This window comes from Cetorhinus maximus, chromosome 4 (assembly GCF_964194155.1).
Source record: "Cetorhinus maximus chromosome 4, sCetMax3.hap1.1, whole genome shotgun sequence".
In the NCBI taxonomy this organism is placed as follows: Eukaryota; Metazoa; Chordata; class Chondrichthyes; order Lamniformes; family Cetorhinidae; genus Cetorhinus; species Cetorhinus maximus.
This window is the reverse complement of record NC_135882.1, coordinates 118166997-118188652: the sequence shown is the minus strand read 5'-3', so window position 1 is coordinate 118188652 and position 21656 is coordinate 118166997. Positions and strand designations below refer to the sequence as shown.

Below are 21656 nucleotides of genomic sequence, written 5' to 3'. Positions count from 1 at the left end.
AGAGAGGGCTGATACAGACATTGCAATCAGGGAGGAGAAGTGTGAAATATCAGATGAAATTAACACTGCAGGTGTACCTACACCACGTGGACTGCAGTGGTTCAAGAATTCTCAAGGGCAATTAGGGATGGGCAATAAATGCTCGTCTAGCCAGCGATGCCCACATCCCATGAATGAATAAAAAGTCAGAGAAGAAGTATTAAAGGGATTTAACATCTTTGAAAGTAAATAAACCCCTAGGCTCAGACAAAATGCATCCTAGGTCGTTGATGGAAGCAAGAGAAGTAGTGGAGGTTCTGGCCATCTTTTTCCAATCCTCTCGGGCTACAGGTGTGATGCCAGAATACTGGAGGACATTGTAACATTGTTCAAAAAGGGAGAATTGGATAGGTCGAATAATTACAGCTCAGTCAGCCTAATCATGGCGGTGAGAAAATTACTGGAAAAGCTTTTGAGGGGCAAGACAAATCTTCATTTAGAAAGACACAGATTAATCCAAGACAGTCAGCATGGATTTGTTAAGAGAAGGTCATGTTTGACTAATATGACTGAATTTTTTTGAGCAGCTAACAAGTTGGGTTGATGGAAATTTGATTTAGTCTGAATGATTTTAGCAAGACCCACATGGCAGGCTGGCCATCAAAGTAAAAGCTCATAGGATCCAAGGCAAAGCGGCAAGTTGGATCCAAAATTAGCTCAGAGGCAGGAAGCAAAGGCTAATGGTCAATGGATGTTTGTGCGACTGGAAAGTTGTTTACAGTGGGGTTACTCAGAGCTCAGTACTAGGTCCCTTGATTTATGTGGTATATATGAATGATTTGGACTTCAATGTAGAGAATATGATTAAGAAGTTTGCAGACGATACAAAGTTGGTTGTGTGATTGATAAAGAAGAAAAAAGCTGACGACTGCAGGAAGATATCAAAAGACTGGTCAGGTGGACAGAAAAGTGGCAAATGGAGTTCAATCCAGAGAAGTGTGTGGTAATATATTTGGGGAAGGTTAACTAGGCAAGAGATTACACAATAAATGGTAGGGTATTGAGAGGTATAGGGGAACAGAAGCACCTCGGAGTGAATGTCGACATATTTCTGAAGGTGGCTGTGAGCCCTTTTGGGTTACATCAGTTGCTGCACAACGCCGAACTACACCAGACCACGTGAGCTGGGGTCATGTGGGAAGAGGCGACATATGCACGTGTGCTCTGGTGGATGCTTTGAGTCCTGTAATGTGTGGATGCCAGTGGGCTGACCTTGATAAGCATGGGGAGGAAGCACATTCCTTCCTTGGGGCGGGATTTTCTGGCCCTACCCGCCGCTGGGATCGTCAGGTCCTTCTGAAAGTCAATGGACTTTTGGCTGGGTTACCGAATCTCCTGCGGCAGGTCCTGCCATGATGGGTCCAGAAAATCCTGGCCGCGGACGCTGCATCACACTTTGCAATGTGTCCACTCCATAAAAGTGCTGTCAATGAGATTTGATCTGTTTAGAGTCTAACTATACTTGGCATATGTTAGTTAAGCCTTAACAAGGGCAAATATTTCTAAGTTCAATTGCTTATCAATGTTCAACTCAATGAAGATCTTTTTACAAATGTTATCTTGGCTCAATTGTAGCATTTCTACCTCTATCAGAAAGCTGTGGGTTCATTGCCAACATAAACTTGAAGTCACATACGCACATTTTTCTGTTACTGCGCTTGGGCATATAGGATTTATAACGAAGCGATGTGGATCCAACACGTATCTTGGAACCTGCCTCATTTTTGACAATTTATTCACATAGACAGAAAAAAAAAATCTGTTCCATTACCAGCATGAGATCCTGCTCACCTGATTCTCTACACCTAGGGGATCTAATAACATCCAAGCACAATAACAGAAAAATCTGCCCATTATTTCATCTCATTTCAGTACAATACTGAGGGAGGGATGCATTGTCAGAGATGTCACCTTTTGGATGAGATGCTAAATCACAGCAGAACAGGATGTCCTGGCCAATGTTTCTGCTTCAACCAACACCACCTAAAATAGATTCTCTGGCCATTGATTCATTTGATGTTTGTGGGACCTTGCTGATGTATTTATTTAGATCAAAACAGTAACTATATCTCAAGAGTAATCCTTTGATTGTGAAACACTTTGGAATATTCCAGGGATGTAATTAAGTGTTCTCTAAAGTGTACAGAGAAAGTGTTACCTTTTCTTTGGCTGCTTCAATTTCCTTTTGCTTTTCACTGGCCAATTGCAGAAGTTGGGCCTGTTGAGATACCTGTATGGTCTCAAGCTGGTGCCTGAATGCATCATCCATGGAATGAAGTTTTTCTGCTGCAGCCCTAAGTGATTTTAACAGACACCAAAATGTTCTGTATATAATATGTAAAAAAAATGCTTGTCTACAAATATTAAACTCAAATAAAGTGTAAATCTTTTTGCTGTTACACAGCTACAGATGTGTGTTAAGAACAAGTTATGCAGACATGCAAAGCTAGATCACAAACATTCTCAGAGCACTTGAAATTGTAAGGAAACATAAGTTACTTTGAGAATTCAGCATGGAGATGTACAATAGGAACACAATACTGTAAGAATGAATAGTAATAAGGTACAAACAAAATATAAAACAATTCAAAATGTTCCAAATTGTTTTCTTAATGAAAAAGAACCAAGATATTATTCTTTATATAGGTTTTAATTATACTATAATTAAAATTGGGGACTAGATGAGGGATTCTGAACACTTACAAGGTAGGTTTTACATTTTGGTTAAATTGTTGAGGGTTTCCCCAATTTGTCAAGGAGTAAGCAATAGGTTAAAAAAATGTTAACATTTCATGTTTGATATTTTACAGCATGGTTTGTATGAGGAAAAGAAGATGATATTCTTTAATCTCTAAAATGCTGATCACTATCTATGTCTTCCTAAAAATCTTTTCCCTGTGCAGACCTCCTGTCAAAAAAATCCTACTTCCTGCTGTCTATCTGATCGTCATAAATTTGAGTCAATTTTTTCTATTATAAATTCTTTCATCCAAATTTAAAAGGAAAATGACTGAACTCATCACTCTGTAATTGCACAACCTGGCCAGTTGGTGACATTGTGTTACATTTCCCCACATCACAGCCAATGTTTGCTGAAAAAATTTAATCTAAGTTATTTTGATTTTTTTTTGGGGTTACTAGCTTTTCTAATGTTCAAAATATGAGTTTAAACAAAATTTCAAAAAAGATACACTGGAGTGTCTTCTGTGTCTTTCAGCAACGCCATTAAAGTTTTTTTTATATTTGAAGGTCTCAGGTTCTTCCTGGATTTGAATATTCTTGCCCATAACTAATGTTGTGGGTTGCATTTGAATTGTGCTGCATACCTCAATTTCCTAAAATTCATCTGTACCATTTGGCTAGTTGTACAGATGTCCCTCTTCTAAAGTGCATTCTAATAGCTTGTTTTCATTTTAGCGTGGTTGGTAAATTAGGCGTGTTTCCCCAATTGCGTTGTCTTCACTTTCATTTTAATGCGGTTACTGAGCACGCTCAGTCTTCTTAAAAACAAATTGCCACTTGCTGCCTCTCCTGCTCACCGCCACTCCCCGAGTCTCCCGCTCACTGCTTATTGCCAACCCTTCCACTCGCTGCCTTCCTCCCTGCTCCTCCTGCTCACTGTTGTTGCCTGCGCCACCGCTCACTAACTCTCCTGCCCACTGCTGCTACCTGCCCCTCCCGCTTGCCGTCACTCCCCACCACTTCCACTCTCTGACCCTTGTGCTCGTTGACCCTCTTGCTCGCCACTTCCCTCCCCAGCCCTCCCGCTTGCCAATCTTCCCACTTGTAAGCTCTCCCCAACCCTCTGCTGACCGACCCTTGTGCTCCCTCCTTCCCACTTGCCACACCTATCCCAAGCCCTCGTTCACAGTGAGGAAACCATGAACGAGAGCAGCAATAGAGAGAGGTGGCGAGTGGGAGGGAAACAGTGAGCTGGAGAGGTGGTGAGCTGAGGTGGGAAGTAGCAAGCAACAGGCAAGTTGAAAGAGTTAATACTGTAAATTAAGAGTCAGTAAGAGGATTTTTGGGCCAGTTAAGTTCAATGCACCCAATAGGTCTTTAATGTAAAAGTTACAGGTCAGGAATGTACTCACCCTTATTACATGTTTTCTTATGGGAAAATGATTTTCATTTAACACGTCATTTTGTTTAGGAGTGCTAAATGAGGGATAGCTGTATTCATATATTATTTTAGTTTCTAGCAGTTTAGTTGAAGAAACACTACAGAACAAATTGTAGGTAAGGCTCATATTTAAAACAAAATATGAGAGAGAGAGTGCAAAAGAAAGAATAAAGACAACTGATTACACAACTGTTCTACAAAACTACTTTTGTTTATGTGCTCTTTCAATCAAGATCACTAACAAATGCTAGGAACAAAGATATCAGGACTAATCCATGAGGTTCCTGTTGAGTTAAAATGTGGGAGCAAAGGGATAAAGATTCAGAAACTCAACAGTTGAGCAGAAGAATCATAGTTATTTAATAGATATATAATATATTGCAAATAAAAAAAATTACAAAACAAAATAAATTGCTAATTTAAATGGGTCAAGGAAAATGACCGATGAGTAATTGTAAAGCAAACTTTGCTGCCAAGTCATAGAATAGGGCAGCAGTTGCAATGGAAAATAAAGTTTTGGGTCATATAAGTGGGGCTATAATACAAATGCAAGAAAATGATGATTAAAAGTCTGGTGGTCAATTGTTTACAACTTCTTTTGTACGATACATGGCATCACTTGAATAGCAAATACAATAACTAGACTTATGAAACATTTTATAGTTGTCAAAACTTACTTCTGAGCTTGCAAAGCTTTGTCTCGCTCCTCAACAAGTTTTTTTTCCTTGGCATCAAAGGTTTCTTTCATCTGTTTGACCTGCTTTTCCAGCATTGTCAGTATTTCTGCTTTATCTTGCCACTTCTTATTGACAGCACTATAAGAATAAAACAATTTCAAAAAGACAAAATCAGCTCTGATATACAGATGTTGGTAGTTAATTAATAATGGAATTTTTCCAGAATTGGCTTGCTGTTTTTAAAGTCGGTAAGTCACCAGGACTGGATGGGATGCATCTGAGGATTCAGAGGGAAGTGAGTTTGAAAATTGCAGAGGTACTGGTCATATTCTTTCAATCCTCCTTAAATACAGGCATGGTGCCAGAGGACTGGAGAATTGCAAATGTTACCACATAAGAACTTAAAAAATAGAAGTAGACCATTTGGCCCTCGAACCTGCTCTGCCATTCAAGAAGATCATGGCTGATCTTAAAAAGTCCATAGAAGAGTATAAGAAAGATAAACCCAGCAACTATGAGCCAGTCAGTTTCACCTTGGCAGTGGGAACGCTTTTAACGATGATCAGCTGGAAAAAAATTAACAGTCACTTAGACAACCATAGGAAAGTTACGGTGCAGAAAGAGGCCATTCAGCCCATCGTGTTTATGCTGGTAAAGAGGAAAAAGAAACTAGCTGCTCATTTTAATCCCACTTTCCAGCACCCGGTCCGTAGCCTTGCAGGTTACAGCACTTTAGATGTAGATCCAGGTACCTTTTAAATGAGTTGAAAATTTCAGCCTCAACCACCAATTTAGGCAGTGAATTCCAGACATCCACCACCCTTTAGTGAAAAAGTTTTTCCTCATGTCCCCTCTAATCCTTCTAGCAATCACCTTAAATCTATGCCCCCAGTAATTGACCCCTCAGCTAGGGGAAACAAGTCTTTCCGGTCTACCCTATCTAGACGGCTCATAATTTTGTACACCTCAATTAAGTTACTCTTTAGCCTCCACTGTTCTAAGGAAAACAACCCTAGCCTATCCTATCTCTTCTCACAGCTGCAATTTTCAAGCTCTGGAAACACTCTTGTAAATCTCCTCTGCACTCTCTCCAGAGCAATTATGTCCTTCGAACCGTACACAAAATTCCAGCTGTGACCTAACCAGCATTTTATACAGTTCCATCATTACATCCCCGTTTTTGTATTCAATACCTTGCCCAATAAAAGAAAGTATTCCATATGCTTTCTTGACCACCTTATCCAGTTGTCCTGCCACCTTCAAGAACCTGTGGACATACACTCCAAGGTGTCTCACCTCCTCAGCCCTCTCAATAACTTCCCATTTATTGAGTATTCCCTTGCTTTGTTTGCCCTCTCCAAGTGGGGATTAATTAGGGAAAGCCAGCATGGGTTTGTTAAAGGAAAATATTGTTTAACTAGGGTGATTTGAGCTTTTTGATGAGGTAACAGAGATGGTTGATGAGGGTGATGTGGTTGATAAGGTGCATATGGACTTTCAAAAGGAATTTGATAAAATGCCGCATAATAGACCTGCCAGCAAAGTTGAAGCCTGTGAGGCTTAAGGGAAAAGGGCAGCATAGATATGAAGTTGGCTGAGTGACAGGAAAGAAAGTAGTGAACAGTTGTTTTTTTGTACTGAAGGAAGGTTCGGTAGGAGGGCCGTTTCATTTCCTGATATATATTAATTTATTATTTCATGGGATGTGGAGGTCTCTGGCAAGGATAGCATTTGGTGCCCATCCCTAATTGCCCTTGAACCGAGTAGCTTGCTAGGCCATTTCAGAGGGCAGTTAAAGAGTCAACATTACTATGGGTCTGGAGTCACATGTAGGCCAGACCAGATAAGGATGGCAGATTTCCTGCTACTGAAGGAAGGAAGATTTTCTTCCTTAAAGGACATCGCTGAACCAGATAGGTTTTTACAACAATTAACAATGGCTTTATGGTCACTATTACTGACACTATCTTTTAAATTCCAGATTTTAAAAATTAATTGAATTGAAATTCCACCAGCTGCCATGGCAAGATTTGAACTTATGTCCCCAGAGCATTTGTCTGGGCATCTGGATTACTAGCCCAGTGACATGACCACTATGCCACCATCTCCCCATAAACAACCTGGACTTGAGTGCAGGACTCAAGCGGTTAATAAGGCATACAAAATCCTGAGCTTTATAAATAGAAGCATAATGTACAAAAGCAAGGAAGTTATGATGAACCTTTATACAACCCTACAACCTTTATACAACACTGGTTCAGCCTCAACTGGAGTATTATTTGCAATTCTGGACGTTGCATATTAGGGAGGATGTCAAGGTTTTAGTGAGGATCCAGAACAGATTTACAAGAATTGTTCCAGGAGTGAGTAATTTCAGTTACATGGATGGATTGAACAAACTACTGAAGTTAATTTCCTTAGAGAAAAGGTGGTTAAGAGGAGATTTGATCAGAGTGTTCAAAGTCATGAGGGATTTAGAGAGAGTAGATAGACAGCAACTGTTCCCACTAGCAGAGGGCAAGAACCAAAGGACATTGATTGGCAAAAGAAACAATAGCAACATGAGGAGAATCTTTTTTACTCAGAGATTGGTTAAGATCTGGAATGCACTACCTGAGAACATGGTGAAGGCAGATACTATTGGGGCTTTCAGAAGGGAATTGGATAATCACTTGAAGAGAAAAAAGTTGCAGGGCTATAAGGAAAGGGTGGGAGTGGGGTGAGGCTAGCTGAGTTGCTCTTGCCAAGAGCCAGCATGGACACAACAGGCTGTGCTATAATCATTCTATGATCCTATATCTAAAGAAACCTTGTAATGCAAGATTTTTAATCAAACCCTTGTTATTTATGGTTTCATAGCAGTTCTGATAAACAATGTCAGCTCTGATCCAGAGACTGTGCCTTTCAGTAAACTGCCTTCAGCAGAAGCATGCAACTTGATAATTAACAATTATCCTACTTGCAGCAATGTGCTTTCTGAATTAAATGCTGACTCCCACTGCATATCTCAGTCAATTGGGAATTACTGTTATTAAACACAGACCAGGATTTACAGGCTAAAACAGCTAATATTTATTTTCCATAAAACAGAAATGAAGCAGAAATGAAAGTAGCAATATTATAGGACATAAAGTGAAATGTAATGAAAAAACCTGCACAATCGTTCAACTGCCTTTTTTAAGGATATCTTTAGATTAATAAAGTTTTATGTGAATGGACATTCTGCCTGCTTTCATTATTTTGCATCACATACAATGTCATATAGTTCTGCCACAGGGTAATTTTAAAAAATTCTTTCACGGGATGTGGGCGTCACTGGCTATGCCAGCATTTATTGCCCATCTCTAATTACCCTTGAAAAGGTGATGGTGAGCTGCCTTCTTGAACCCCTGCAGACCCTGTAGTGTAGGTACACCCACAGCACTGTTAGGGAAGGAGTTCCAGGATTTTGAACCAACGACAGTGAAGGAATGGTGATATATTTCCAAGTCAGGGTGGTGAGTGGCTTGGATGGGAACTTCCAGGCAGTGGTGCTCCCATGTGTCTGCTGCCCTTGTCCTTCTAGATGGTAGCGGTCGTGTGTTTGGAAGATGCTGCCCAAGGAGCCTTGGTGAGTTTCTGCAGTGCATCTTGTAGATGGTACACACTGCTGCCACTATTCGTCGGTGGTGGAGAGTGTGAATGTTTGTGGAAGGGGTGCTAAACAAGTAGGCTGCTTTGTCCTGGATGGTGCCAAACTTCTTGAGTGTTGTTGGAGCTGCACTCATCCAAGCAAGTGGAGAGTATTCCATCACACTCCTGACTTGTGCCTTGTAGACTATGGGCAGGCTTTGGGGAGTCAGGAGGTAAGTTACTCGCCCAAGGATTCCTAGACTCTGACCTGCTCTTGTAGCCACAGTATTGATATGGCTAGTCCAGTTCAGCTTCTGGTCAATGGTAAGCCCCAAGATATTGATAGTGGGGGATTCAGTGATGGTAATGCCATTGAATGTCAAAGGGGATGGTTAGATTCTCTCTTGTTGGACATGGTCATTGCCTGGCACTTGTGTGGCGTGAATGTTACCTGCCACTTATCAGCCCAAGCCTGGATATTGTCCAGGTCTTGCTGCATTTGGACATGGACTGCTTCAGCATCTGAGGGGTTGCGAATGGTGCTGAAAATTGTGTAATCACCAGCAAACATCCCCGCTTCTGACCTAATCATGGAAGGAAGGTCATTGATGAAGCAGCTGAAGATGGTTGGACCTCGGACACTACCCTGAGGAACTCTGCAATGATGTCCTGGAACTGAGATGATTGACCTCCAACAACCACAACCATCTTCCTTTGTGCAATCAAGGATTGATGAAGATCTCCAGTAATACTCTTACCGTGAAGGACAGTTCTGGAGTTAGAAGTTACCAGGCTGAGAAAGGAAAGGAACTGATGTAAACCCTTGGGAGCTAAGAATCACTTCGGACTGTTTTCGGGAGAACAGAATGTCTACATAAAGAACAGTGTAACCTATAACTGTGAAGTGTGTTTTTCAATGGTGCTAAAAATAAGAAGTTGGGGTGGGGTGGTGATATTCCATTCTGTGGTTTAAAGTATTAATTGCCCACAAAGATAGTGTTTAGTTAGCAGTGCTTTTCGTATTTTGTTACAGTAAATGGCTTAAAATCTTGTGTCATCATTATCATAGGGTAGATAGGAAGAAACTTTTCCCCTTAGCGGAGGTGTCAATAACCAGGGGTCATAGATTTAAGATAAAGGGCAGGAGGTTTAGAGGGGATTTGAGGAAAAGCTTTTTCACCCAGAGGGTGGTTGAAATCTGGAACGCACTGCCTGAGGGGGTGGTAGAGACAGGACCCTCACAACATTTAAGAAGTATTTAGATGAGCACTTGAAACGTCATAGTATACAGGGCTATGGGCCAAGTGCTGGAAAATGGGAGTAGAATAGATAGGTGCTTGATGGCCGGCATGGACACAGTAGGCCGAAGGGCCTGTTTCTGTGCTGTATAACTCTATGACTCTATAAGTTCTGATGAAGAGTCATACGGACTCGAAACGTTAACTCTGTCTTCCTCTCCACAGATGCTGTCAGACCTGCTGAGTTTTTCCAGCAATTTTTGTTTTTGTATCAGATTTCCAGCATCCGCAATATTTTGCTTTTACCATCTTCCTTTGTGCTAGGTATAACTCCAACCAGTACAGAGTTTTCCCCCGATTCCCATTGAATCCAGTTTTGCTGGGGCACCTTGATGCCACACTTGGTCAAATGCTGCCACGATGTCAAGGTCAGTCACTCTCGCCTCATCTCTGGAGTTCAGCTCTTTTGTCCATATTTGAACCAAGGCTGTAATGAGGTCAGAAGCTGAGTAACCCTGGCGGAACCCAAACTGAGCACCAGTGAGCAGGTTATTGCTAAGCAAGTGCTGTGCGATGGAACTGTTGATGATCTCTTCCATCATTTTGCTGATGATGGAGAGTAGACCGATGGGGCTGTAGTATGCCACGTTGGATTTGTCCTGCATTTTGTGTACAGGACATGCCTGGGCAATTTTTCACATTGCCGGGTAGATGCCAGTGTTGAAGCGGTACAGCTGTACAGGGTCGCGCCAAGTTCTGGAGTCCAAATCTTCAGGACTATTGCTGGAATACTGTCAGGGCCCATAGCCTTTGCAGTATCCAGTGCCTTCAGCCGTTTCTTGATATCCTGTGGAGTGAATTGAATTGGCTGAAGACTGACACCTGTGATTCTAGGGACCTCTGAAGGAGGCCAAGATAGATCATCCACTCAGCACTTCTGGCTAAAGATTGTTGCGAATGATTCAGCCTTATATTTTGCACTGATGTTCTGGGCTCTCCCATCATTGAAGATGGGGATATTTGTGGAGCCGTCTCCTCCAGTGAATTGTTTAATTGTCCACCACCTTTCACGACTGGATATGGCAGAGCTTGCAGAGCTTAGATCTGATCTGTTGGCTGTGGAATCGTTTAGCTCTGTCTATCACTTGCTGCTTATGCTGTTTGGCACGCAAGTAGCCCTGTGTTGTAGCTTCACCAGGTTGACACCTCATTTTTAGGTATGCCTGGTGCTACTCCTGGCATTCCCTCCTGCACTCTTCAATGGACGAGGGTTGATCCCCTGGCTTGACGGTAATGGTAGAGTGGGGGGTGTGCAAGGCCATGAGGTTACAGATTGTGGTGGAGTACAATTCTGCTGCTGCTGATGGCCCACAGCGCCTCATGGATGCCCAGTCTCGAGTTGCTAGATCTGTTCGAAATCTATCCCATTTAGCACGGTGGTAGTACCATACAACATGATGGAGTGTATCCTCGAAGTGAAGACAGGATTTTGTCTTCACAAGGACTGTGCGGTGGTCACTCCTACCGATACTATCATGGACAGATGCATCTGCAGCAGGCAGGTTGGTGAGGATGAGGTCAAGTATGTTTTTCCCTCTTGTTGGTTCCCTCACCACCAGCCACAGACCCAATCTAGCAGCTATGTTCTTTAGGACTCGGCCAGCTTGGTCTGTGGTGCTACCGAGCCACTCTAGGTGATAGACATTGATGTCCCCCACCTAAAGTACATTCTGCGCCCTTGGCACCCTCAGTGATTCCTCCTCCAAACAGTGTTCAACATGGAGTACTGATTCCTCAGCTGAGGGAGGGCGGCACATGGTAACCAGGAGGAAGTTTCCTTGCCCATGTTTGACCTGAAGCCATGAGACTTCATGGGGGCCAGAGTCAATGTTGAGTACTCCCAGTGCAACTCGTTCCCAACTGTATACCACTGTGCCGCCACCTCTGCTGAATCTGTGCTGTCTGTGGGGCAGGACATACCCAGGGATGGTGATGGTGGTGACTGGGACATTGTCTGTAAGATATGATTCCGTGAGTATGGCTATGTCAGGCTGTTGCTTGACTAGGCTGTGGGACAGCTCTCCCTATTTTGGCACAAGCGCCCAGATGTTAGAAAGGGGCACTTTGCAGGGTGGACAGGGCTGAGCTTGCTGTTGTCGATTCTGGTGCCTAGGCCGATGCCAGGTGGTCCAGTTTCATTCCTTTTTATTGACCTTTTAGCGGTTTGATACAACTGAGTGACTTGCTACACCATTTCAGAGGGCACTTAAGAGTCAACCATATTACTGCGGATCTGGACCAGACGTAGGCCAGACAAGGTGAGAACGGCAAATTTTCTTCCCTAAAGGACATTAGAGAACCAGATGGGTTTTTACGACAATCAACAATAGTTTCATGGTCACCATTAGGCTTTTAATTCCAGATTTTTATTGAATTCAAATTCTACCATCTGCCATGGTGGAATTCAAATCAAGATCCCCAGAGCATTACCCTGGGTCTCTGGACTACCAGACCAGTGACAATACCACTATGCCACCATAACTCAATTCATAAAGAATGAAACAGAGTATTTTGTCCGAGCACATACTAGAACTTAGAAGAACAGCTGAATTGAAGCAAATTCCCTCAAGTTATAGTTCTTTTGAAGTTGAGATTTTTGCCATATTCAACAATTGGTATCAAACTGACAATGCTACAATACTGTGTATGTGTATATATATATATATATATATATACATATATGAAATGCATTTCACAAATATAGTGTGACAAATTCAACTCAGCCACTGTGCAGGCAAGTCAGCCTGTTGTTGCCAGTCCCAAGCCCAGATAAATGGGGAGGGTTAGTGGCAGAAGGGACATCTGGCTGTACAGCCACCTGCCAAATCCAAATGATGGTTGATATGAATGGAAATGGCACCCATGTTAGGGCTTATGCTGCAAGCAACAGGCAGGGTCCCTGCTCAAACTTTAGTTTTAAATGGACAAAGGTTACCATCCAGTAGGATGGCTAAAGAAGAAAGTCCAATAGAAAAGTGAAAAGATGACCAAACTCACAATTGCCAGTTTAAATATTGGTAGCCTGACAGGGAGAAGCAGTGAAGTAACTGAACTGTTGTGGCAGGAAGTGTAAGTACAGACATGGAAATTAACCAACAGATTAGTTCTGGTTGGGGTAATTGGAAGAAGTGCAGTGGAGTGTTGTGTAATAGAAACGTATCGCTGAGACTGAAAGGAAGTATCTACAAGGCAGTTGTGAGATCAGCCTTGTTATATAATGCGGAAACTTGGGCAACATCAAGAAGAGAGGATCAACAACCGGATACTAATGAGCTGTTAATGTGTGGGGTGATGAGAAAGGACAAATCAGCAATCAGTACATCAGGGGGTCAGTGAAGATTTTAAGAGCAAAGAAAGTAGCTGAGAATAGATTGAAATGTTATAGTAATCTGTTGCAGAGAGGGAGAAGAGATGTAGTGAGGTGAGTGTTGGAGATGGGACTGCCAGGAAGAAGGAGAAGAGGACAGCCTAAGAACAGATAGAAACTTGTGGTGTTGAAAGAATTATACGCAGCAGGATTGGAAGAGGAATGGGTGACTAACAGGAGGAGATGGTGAAGGGTGATTAACCAGCATTGTGGCGACCTCAGGTAAAATGGGACAAGCCAAAAGAAGAAGAATAAGAGATCTTGACAAATTCACCCCAAATAGTGGCGTACAAGATGGACAATGTTATGGGAAGCCCAAACAATGGTCTGGTCAGACCTCAATTTCAGCTGTTTGTCCAGATTTCCTTCTGAGACACAAGAGTGATATTCAAGCTCTGATGATGAGGCACAGTGGAGCTCCTAGTTTTGGAGGACTGAGCAATGGGAAAACTCTACATCAACTTTGGCTTTTCATCCTTGAAAAAGCAGCAACTAGGATTTTCCCAGAGGTACATAAACCAGTGACGCTGGTAGCTTTATTGTCCCAAACCTGCCACATTAATTATGCATTCCTGGAATACATGCTGTTTCGATGGCGGGCAGGCTCCAATTCACCTGCTTTGCAGTTACCTCGCCGCTTCATCATGCCAGGCACCACATTTAAAAGTACAGTCGCGCTCAGTGCTTCCAGCCCAGGACTGCAGCAAAGAAGACGTGGCCCCAAAAGGCAAGAAGACCGCAGCCCTCGAGGACCTTTTGGATGTTGTGGAGGCCTGCTATGATATCCTCTATATCTGCACTGGCTAGGAGGGGCAGCAACATTATCACTCCAGCTTGGTAGGTGATGGCAGTGGTGATCAGTGCCAATGCTGCACTGAAGAGGTTGGCCATCAATGCAGAGAGGATGAATGATCTCATCCATGCAGCTAGGGTATGGTAACCATCTCATCGCCCTAAATTCACACACTCAAGCCCATCACACATTCACTGGCATCCCACTCACTGCCAGCTCAAGGGATATCACCACTCATTCTCACACACATATCCTCATATCCATCTGGCCTCATCTCTTCTGGAGACTGCCTCCTCAGCCCTCACCATCTTGAGGCCACTTGCACAGATCAACATGTACCCCCACAAACACCCTAGGAAACCCTCCATCCCCAGTACAACTCTCACCCTGCAGCCTCTTCCCCTGCCTGAGGCCACTTCACCCCCTTCCCAAGCAAGTCCTAGCCTTGCAGCCATTGAAAAGCCACCCACATATGGCTGATCTGGTAGGTAGGGACCTGCCCGTGAGCCCCCCCTAAAAATGACGTGGTGCTACCTGAAGTGCACTGCCTGGAAGTGTGGTGGAGGCAGGTTCAATCAAGGGATTCAAGAGGGCATTAGATGATTATTTGAGTAGAAACAAGGCGCAGGGGTACAGGGAAAAGGCAGGGCAATGGCACTAGGTCATAATGCTCATTGGAGAGCCAGTGCAGACACAATGGGCAGAATGGCCTCCTTCTGTGCCATTAAGATTCTGTGATTCTGACTGTGAAGTCTGGCACTCATGACTGCGAGTGCTGACGGAAGCAAGATAGGCAAACAAACCTTGAAGTCCTGAGCGAATTGCAGCTCGCCAAGTGCATGCCTTACATATGCTGTTGTGAAACGCGTCGGCGACTGCGCAGACAATCCAGCACGGGGGTATAAGTCCAGCGGGCTGGCCTTATAATGATATGTTTATGTATTACAATGAGGTTCCCGACGTCTGATGGCAGGGAACGCAGCCCGCCATCAACGGGCTGAATGGACGATTGCAAACTGGTTTCACGACATCGTGAAACTGATTTTTGGCCTTCTTGTTGTATTGTCCGTTCACGTCACTGAACATGCCAGATGCCAGCGGCACGGAAAATCCCAGCCATGCTGTGAAAGCTTTTCACCTTGCACTCATCAGGACAGAATCACATGAATACCAAATCTCAAAGAGAACAACAATTAATGCTGCGTGAGAAGAGGGTGCTGATTGGTTGGCAAGTAGGCTCTGAATGGTAGAGGTGCTGCCATGGAGAATGCACCAGGGAACAGTTAACTGCCAAGCTTTGTTTAACTTCAAATAAAGCAAGTTGACTTTGATTGGTTAAGGCATTGCCATGGGGAATGAACCAGGGAATGGCTGTCCCCCAAGCTTTTGTTCAGTTGAAAAAGGCGGAATACATGGACATGTTCTTTCTGTTTGCAAAGGATAGGGCCCTGTGTGTGAATATATGTAGCTTCTAGCATACATAAGTGAGCCACACGGCGAGCCCGACTCATAATCTTAAATTACTTGTTAATGTAATTCTTAGTACAACTGCAATTGTTTAGTAAGTGCTGTCCAATTGTGGAATCACATCCAATGTTGGACACTGTTCTGAGTTTTGCAAGCACAGGCTGGTTGATTATAGGCAGTACTTTTCCTATTGTGAACAACTGAAGGATCGTGCTGTTTGATATGATCCACCAGTCGATGGCATGTTTGGCCTACATATCTGGCATCACAACGGCACTGAAATTCATACACCACATTACTCATTTGCGTGGTAGGCTGAACGTCTTTTTGGCAGCATCCTGTTAATGCAGGATACCACTTGTGTTGTTACTACATAGCAGCAGCGTGAATGGCTCAAAGTTTTGAGACACCTGACCATTCCAAAGTAATCTGAGGTAGACTGGGCACTTTTCAGTACTTCAAGTGGTGTCTTTAGGCCCATTCATGAGTTTGTGCAATATACAGCGAGCAATGAAGGCTGCCACGGAAGAATGTCTCTTCTACTTTTTCAATATTCAAGTTATGAAGTTGAGTGTGGCTAGAGACGCCAGGCGGGAGGGCAGGTCGGGTGGGCACTCGGCCCCCTGCTTTTCGGATGAGTGCTTCACGGTCCTCCTGGAGGAGGTGGCTGCCAGAAGGGACACCCTTGTCCCCAGAGATGGGAGGAGGGGGCCACTGCACCTCACAAAGAGGGCATTGGAGGAGGTTGCAGCACTGGTTAGCAGACATGACGTGGTGCGGCGCACATGGGTGCAGTGCCATAAGAGGTTCAATGACTTGCTGTGCTCAGGAAGGATGAGTACTGTATTGGCATGGGTCAGTGTGCAGAAGGGGTAAGGTATGGCCGTCCCCCCATGGACCTCAGGGGTGCTAGAGTCTGAGTGCCAACTATCAATGACGCTGGAGCTGGCCAAGGGAGTGAGCCCTGGCTGCTTGGACTGAGTGCCTTGTGGCTTGAGGGCCGCAACTTTGATGTGCCCTGCTGAGTGTTCCTCAGCTGGGGTTGGCCAGGCTGCAATGTCGCTTCAGGTAGAGAGTGGACTAATCAATGCTCCTCTGTCCTTTCAGGGGAAGACAAGGCATAACCAATCAGACAGGTCATGGACAGGCAAAGGCCCACCCAACCTGCTGCTGCCGAGCAGGACACCCTAGAGCTAGAGAGCAGGCATGCTCCACGTGCAACCGGGCATGGAGAGGCGGGGGTGCCAGGTGAAGTTAAGAGCGCAGTGCACAGAGGTGAGAGTTTCAGATTGTGCAACCATTCTAGTGTAGTCTCTTCATTGATGGGGGCCTCAAACATGGAGTCCCCATTGATCATTGGAAGATGGGGGCACCATGATGCAGATCTCCACTGTCTCACCAGGGTGCCTGACATGCACAGTGACAGTGTGATGACTTTAACTAATGACACGTCCTTGCTCCCCCTTAGATTCGCCAGCACAAACTCGCTCTCTGGGCCCCGAAGGGCCACCCCTGATGCCAGAGGACTGCCGGGCTTCATTTGCACCTGCGTCACACCCGCTCTCTGAACCAGGCACCAACAGATACCAACACCTTGGTGGGCATTAGATTGGCAGCCAGAATTTCGGTGCACATTGGTGAGGGCACTTCACACTCGCCTGAGGTGCAGGTGGAGGAAGAGTGGGACCAGGACAATGCTCAGTTGAAGGAAGATGATGAGCCTCTGGAGTCGTCCATTAGGCAGCAGATGCTGGATGTCCAGAGGGATGTGCAGGAGGATCTGGCGGAGATCCATGAGGGTCTGAGTGCCATGGTCTCCATTGTGGAGGAGTCCATGCGGAGCATCAGCACTGCGTTGACCCTCATGGCCTAGTGCAACGCCTCCTCCATTGAGAAAGTGGTGACTCTCATGGAGAGGCAGCTCTAGAGACAGAATTAGGAGTTCCTGGGGTTGCGCTCGGACCTGCAAGCCCTCACACAGGCAATGACCTCAGGTGGTCAGTGCCAGTATGGGAGATGGATAAGACACCCAGTATCCTAGCTAGGTATCCGTCTATCAATGGTGTGCAGGAGGTCCAGAGTGACCTCACGTTGGGGCATGAGCTGTTTGTTGTCTCTGTGGGCTCCTTTCAGGGTGCTCTGGATGATGGCAGCAGCTCCTCCGCCCTTCCGCCAGTGACCATAGCATCTGATGAGGCTGTGATGAATGGGGAGATGCCAGCCATGGCACTGGCCACTCGCTCTCAGGTGAGGCCTGCACAGGCTCCACTGGCCAGCGGATGATCGTCAAGGTCATCAAGGCCAACAAGACACCAGAGTCAGCAGGCTGTCTCCAATGCCGGTGCCAGTGAGGGTTGGGGGGGTGAGGGCGGCACCAAGATGTAGCACTCTGAAACGTAAATTAAAGGCACCATGAGCACAAGAGAGACAATTCATGGGTGATTTTCTGTTCATTTATGTTTGGTTTATATGTCTACTGGTGTGGACATCAACACCAGTAACGGTAATGTCATTATGCTTTCAATGTGACAGTAATGTTAAATTTGCTTTGCTTCTGATGGCTTGAGTATGCTTCACCATTTTTCTTTCTGGTGCAGGATACTCCAGTGTGTAATGCTGGATGTGAGTGGCTCGATACTTTACTGCACAGGCATTGGGTGCAAATGGAAGGGTCATTTCAGACATCTGGGATGGAGGCAGCAGCCCTGGCATGAGATGGAAGCAGATCTTTGGTAGCTTAGCTGAAGGAGTGTTGCATCAAGGCACCCCTGGTGTCCCTGACTCCCTAGAGGTTACTGAGGTCTGCCTCCACACCCTCAGCGTTCTCCTCACTGTGCTCCTCTTCTGACTCATTACTGGATTCATCATCTGTGGCCTGTGGAGCTGTGTCAAGATCCTCTTCCTCCAATGGGTCCCCCCTTGCCAGTGGAGAGCATAGCCTGCAACCACTATCAGTGACACCCGCTCTGGGGGGTATTGTAGTGCTCACCCTGAATAGTCCAAGCATCAGAAGTGTATCTTGAGAAGACCTATTGTCCTCTCTACCACCACCCTTGTGAAGACACGATTCCGATTGTAACGCTGCTCTGCCTCTGTTCTTGACTGGCGGAGAGGTATCATAAACCACCTTTTCAAGGGTAGCCCTTGTCACCCAGCAACCATTCATCTAGTCGGGCTGGAGCACTGAAGAGCCTCGGCGCCTGGGAGTGTCTCAGGATGTAAGCGTCATGGGAGCTGCCAGGGTACCTTGCACAGACTTGCAGAATCTGCATCCTGTGGTTATACATTATCTGCACGTTCATGGAGTGGAATCCCATCCTGTTGACAAAGGCACCGGGCTGACCCAATGGTGCCGTGATGGCCACATGTGTAGTCGATGGCACCCTAGCCGTGGGGAAACCCAGTAATCACTGCAAAGCCTCTGGCTCGCTCAGCCTGGCTAGCCTCATCCATATGGTAAAGAATAAATGTCAGTACCTGCCTGAACAGAGCTTCTGTCACCAGCTTGATGCAACTGTGGACAGCTGATTAGTAGACTCCACAGAGATCCCTCACTGACCCCTGGAAAGAGGCGGAGGCATAGAAGTTGAGGGTCACTGTGACCTTCAGAGCCACTGGCATGGGGTGTCCATCCACACAGTCGGAGCTGATCTCAGGCCCAATCATCTGAGGCAGAGCCTCCTTCGGCATTGCACCTGGAACATATTGAGGTAGCTGCATTGCCGCTTGTAAATTCTGGCAGCAGAATAGTGCCGTCTTCTGCGGCCCCTTCCGCCTGCGCCCCTCCTCCCACAGGTCCCTCGCCTGGAAGCTGCATTAGGACACCTGGTCTCCTCTCCCTTCTGTCCCTGTCTTCCTGCTCAGAGGAGGTGCCACCAGCGGAGACCACAATCCCCATTACCAGGGTAACAGAGGGCTGTCTGATATATGAAGAATCCATACGGTCTGAATCCTCTGGGGACTTTGGAGACATAAACAAGTCCTGAAATGAAGCCTGGAAATGCTAAGAATGAAGCCCCGAACAGACATGAAGCTGCCAAGTACCAATATGCAACCAGCATCAAACTACCTCCAAAACTGCCTACTACTCATACTGGCAATGCTGCTAACCCTTTTCATCCAGACCTTGAATGAGGTTTAGCAAATTGTTGGCTGTCCGCCTGCCCATTTTGCCCGTGCGATGAGCGCAAAATCACATGGGCAATGTAAAATCTACCCTGATTGCCTTTTTAATGGCCTTAATTGGCCTCATAATTGATGGCAGGTGTGGCTCCAACTCATGCGCATGCCTGCTGACCGAAAATCGCACGAGTGCATGATGACGTTGAGACGCTCGCCCAATGTCATCACGCGCTATTTTACGCTCGAGCGCCTGCCCGCCCGCTCAGTGAAAAATTCTGCCCCATAAGTTCAATGAATATAGGTTCAGACAATGGCAGTGTGTCTAGATCACCATGGTATAGTCAAATGTCTATGTTTACTCCCAGCCAGGGGAAACATCTTTCCAGCATCTTCTCTGTCAAGCCCCATAAGAATTTTATATGTTTCACTGAAGATTGCCTCTTATTCTTCTAAATCCTAATGAATATAGACCTAGTCTACTCAATCTCCATCAAAGGACAATCCCCTGATCTTCAGAATCAGTCTAGTGAACGTTTTTTGCACTTTTTCTAAGGCAAGTATATCTTTCTTAAGGAGACCAAAACTGTGTACAGTATTGCAAGTATGGCCTCACCAAAACCTTAAACGGTTCAGTAAGAATTCTTTACTCTTACACTCCAATCTCTTTATCATAACATATGAAGCCTGAAATGGAGTAATGTAGCTTTGGTACAATCAGGGAACTAATTGGTAGGTAAGGGAAAATTGCCCAAAAAGATCAGATGAAACTAATGGAGAAAGAGAAAATGATTGATTAGAGATAGTAGAACTTGGGAAAGATTGGTTCGTGAATGGAATTTTTGCCAGCTTCAACACCCTGCAGATACTGTAGATGTACATTACAAAAACGTATTACTTGAATTAAAGAAAGCAAGTATGGGAGGTATCTGGAAGGGTAGGGTACTACACACTAAATTTTACTAAAAATCCTTCCTTTGAGAAGATTTGAAATTTAATGTAATCGATCCAATATCATTGAGTGTGAGACTAATTAATGTTGGAAACTAAAATAAAGCATTGCAATATTATTCAGCTGAGAATATACTTTTTTGGGAATGGTACCAATAATTAGCATTTACCTAAAGGCCATTTTTGTTTCCTCCAGCTCGGCTTCTTTTTCTTCAAGTTGCTGCTTTAGTTCTTTTTTGCGCTCTGCAAGTCTCTCTACTTTTTCTCTGAGATCTTGTGATATAGCAGCTTCATCCTCTAATTGCTCGTGGAAAGTTTTTTTATCCTGCAGGTTTTCCTCACGAACTTTCCGAATCTGTTCATCTCTCTCTTGCAAACCCTGCAAGGGCAAATAATATATTTTTCTTGTGTTTCAGTGCCTATTCAAGAGTTAGGGCAAACCACAATTATATCTATATTAATAGGCTCTACTACCCTGAGGGCAGAATGTTCCTGTTGGTGTGCGGGAGCAGGCCCTGCACGCCGACGCGTTAAATGGCATGGGGTGACATCGGGCGAGCATCCCAACATCACGATTTGCCATCACGATATTTCGGTGGGCGGGCACGTGATGATCTCGGATGCATGCCCACCATTAATTTATGGGTCACTTAAGGCCCTTGAGGCACCAATTGACGGCGATTTTTCGGGGCCCATGTGATCTTCAGGTCATCGCACAGGGGCAGGCGGGTGGGACACATTTGTATAAACCTCATCCACGGGTGGGAAAAGAGGGCTCATTGGGGTCGCGAATGTACTCAGTCAGATATTTAATTTGGAAAGTTACTGATACTTGCCTGTGTGAGTAGAAATACTTCAAAACTCATAACAGCTACTTGGACAGGACTCTCAACCTTCAGGTTAGCACTCTACAGTTAAGCCCCTTTTTGGGGCCTGCAGGAAGCCTTCCCTTAGCCTGGGAATGGGAGTTCTGCTCTCTACTGGAGGCACCTCCTATGAGGAGGAAGGGAGGGTCAGAGGGTGAGGTGGCCAGGAGTGCACATTCAGCCTCTAGGGAAGCCACCTTTGGGAGGAGAGGCGCAGGCACAAGGGGCGCAGGGCCAACAGGAAGTCCAAGGTGGAAGGGGCCGCAGAAGACGCCACTATACTGCTGCCAGGGTATACAGGCGGCAAAGTAGCTACCTCAATATGTCTGAGGTGCAGTGTCAAA

At 45.1% G+C, this 21656-nt stretch overlaps 1 protein-coding gene and 1 long non-coding RNA gene across 8 annotated transcripts in view; one reads left to right on the top strand and one right to left on the bottom strand.

Annotated features, from left to right (window-relative positions):
- The window catches only part of lrrcc1 (leucine rich repeat and coiled-coil centrosomal protein 1), a 226077-nt gene that overhangs the window by 8469 nt on the left and 195952 nt on the right, over window positions 1-21656 (bottom strand). For 6 of the 7 annotated variants that reach the window (XM_078540669.1, XM_078540673.1, XM_078540674.1 and 3 more), the window contains 3 exons: window positions 20617-20825; window positions 4840-4977; window positions 2198-2333 (listed from right to left, as the gene is read on the bottom strand). In XM_078540669.1, coding sequence (XP_078396795.1) covers window positions 2198-2333; window positions 4840-4977; window positions 20617-20825 — 483 coding nt within the window. Of the gene's footprint in view, window positions 1-2197; window positions 2334-4839; window positions 4978-20616; window positions 20826-21656 lie in introns of those variants that run through there. The other variant, XM_078540675.1, reaches the window with a different exon arrangement.
- The window catches only part of LOC144679837 (uncharacterized), a 216087-nt gene that overhangs the window by 90152 nt on the left and 104279 nt on the right, over window positions 1-21656 (top strand). The window lies entirely within an intron of this gene.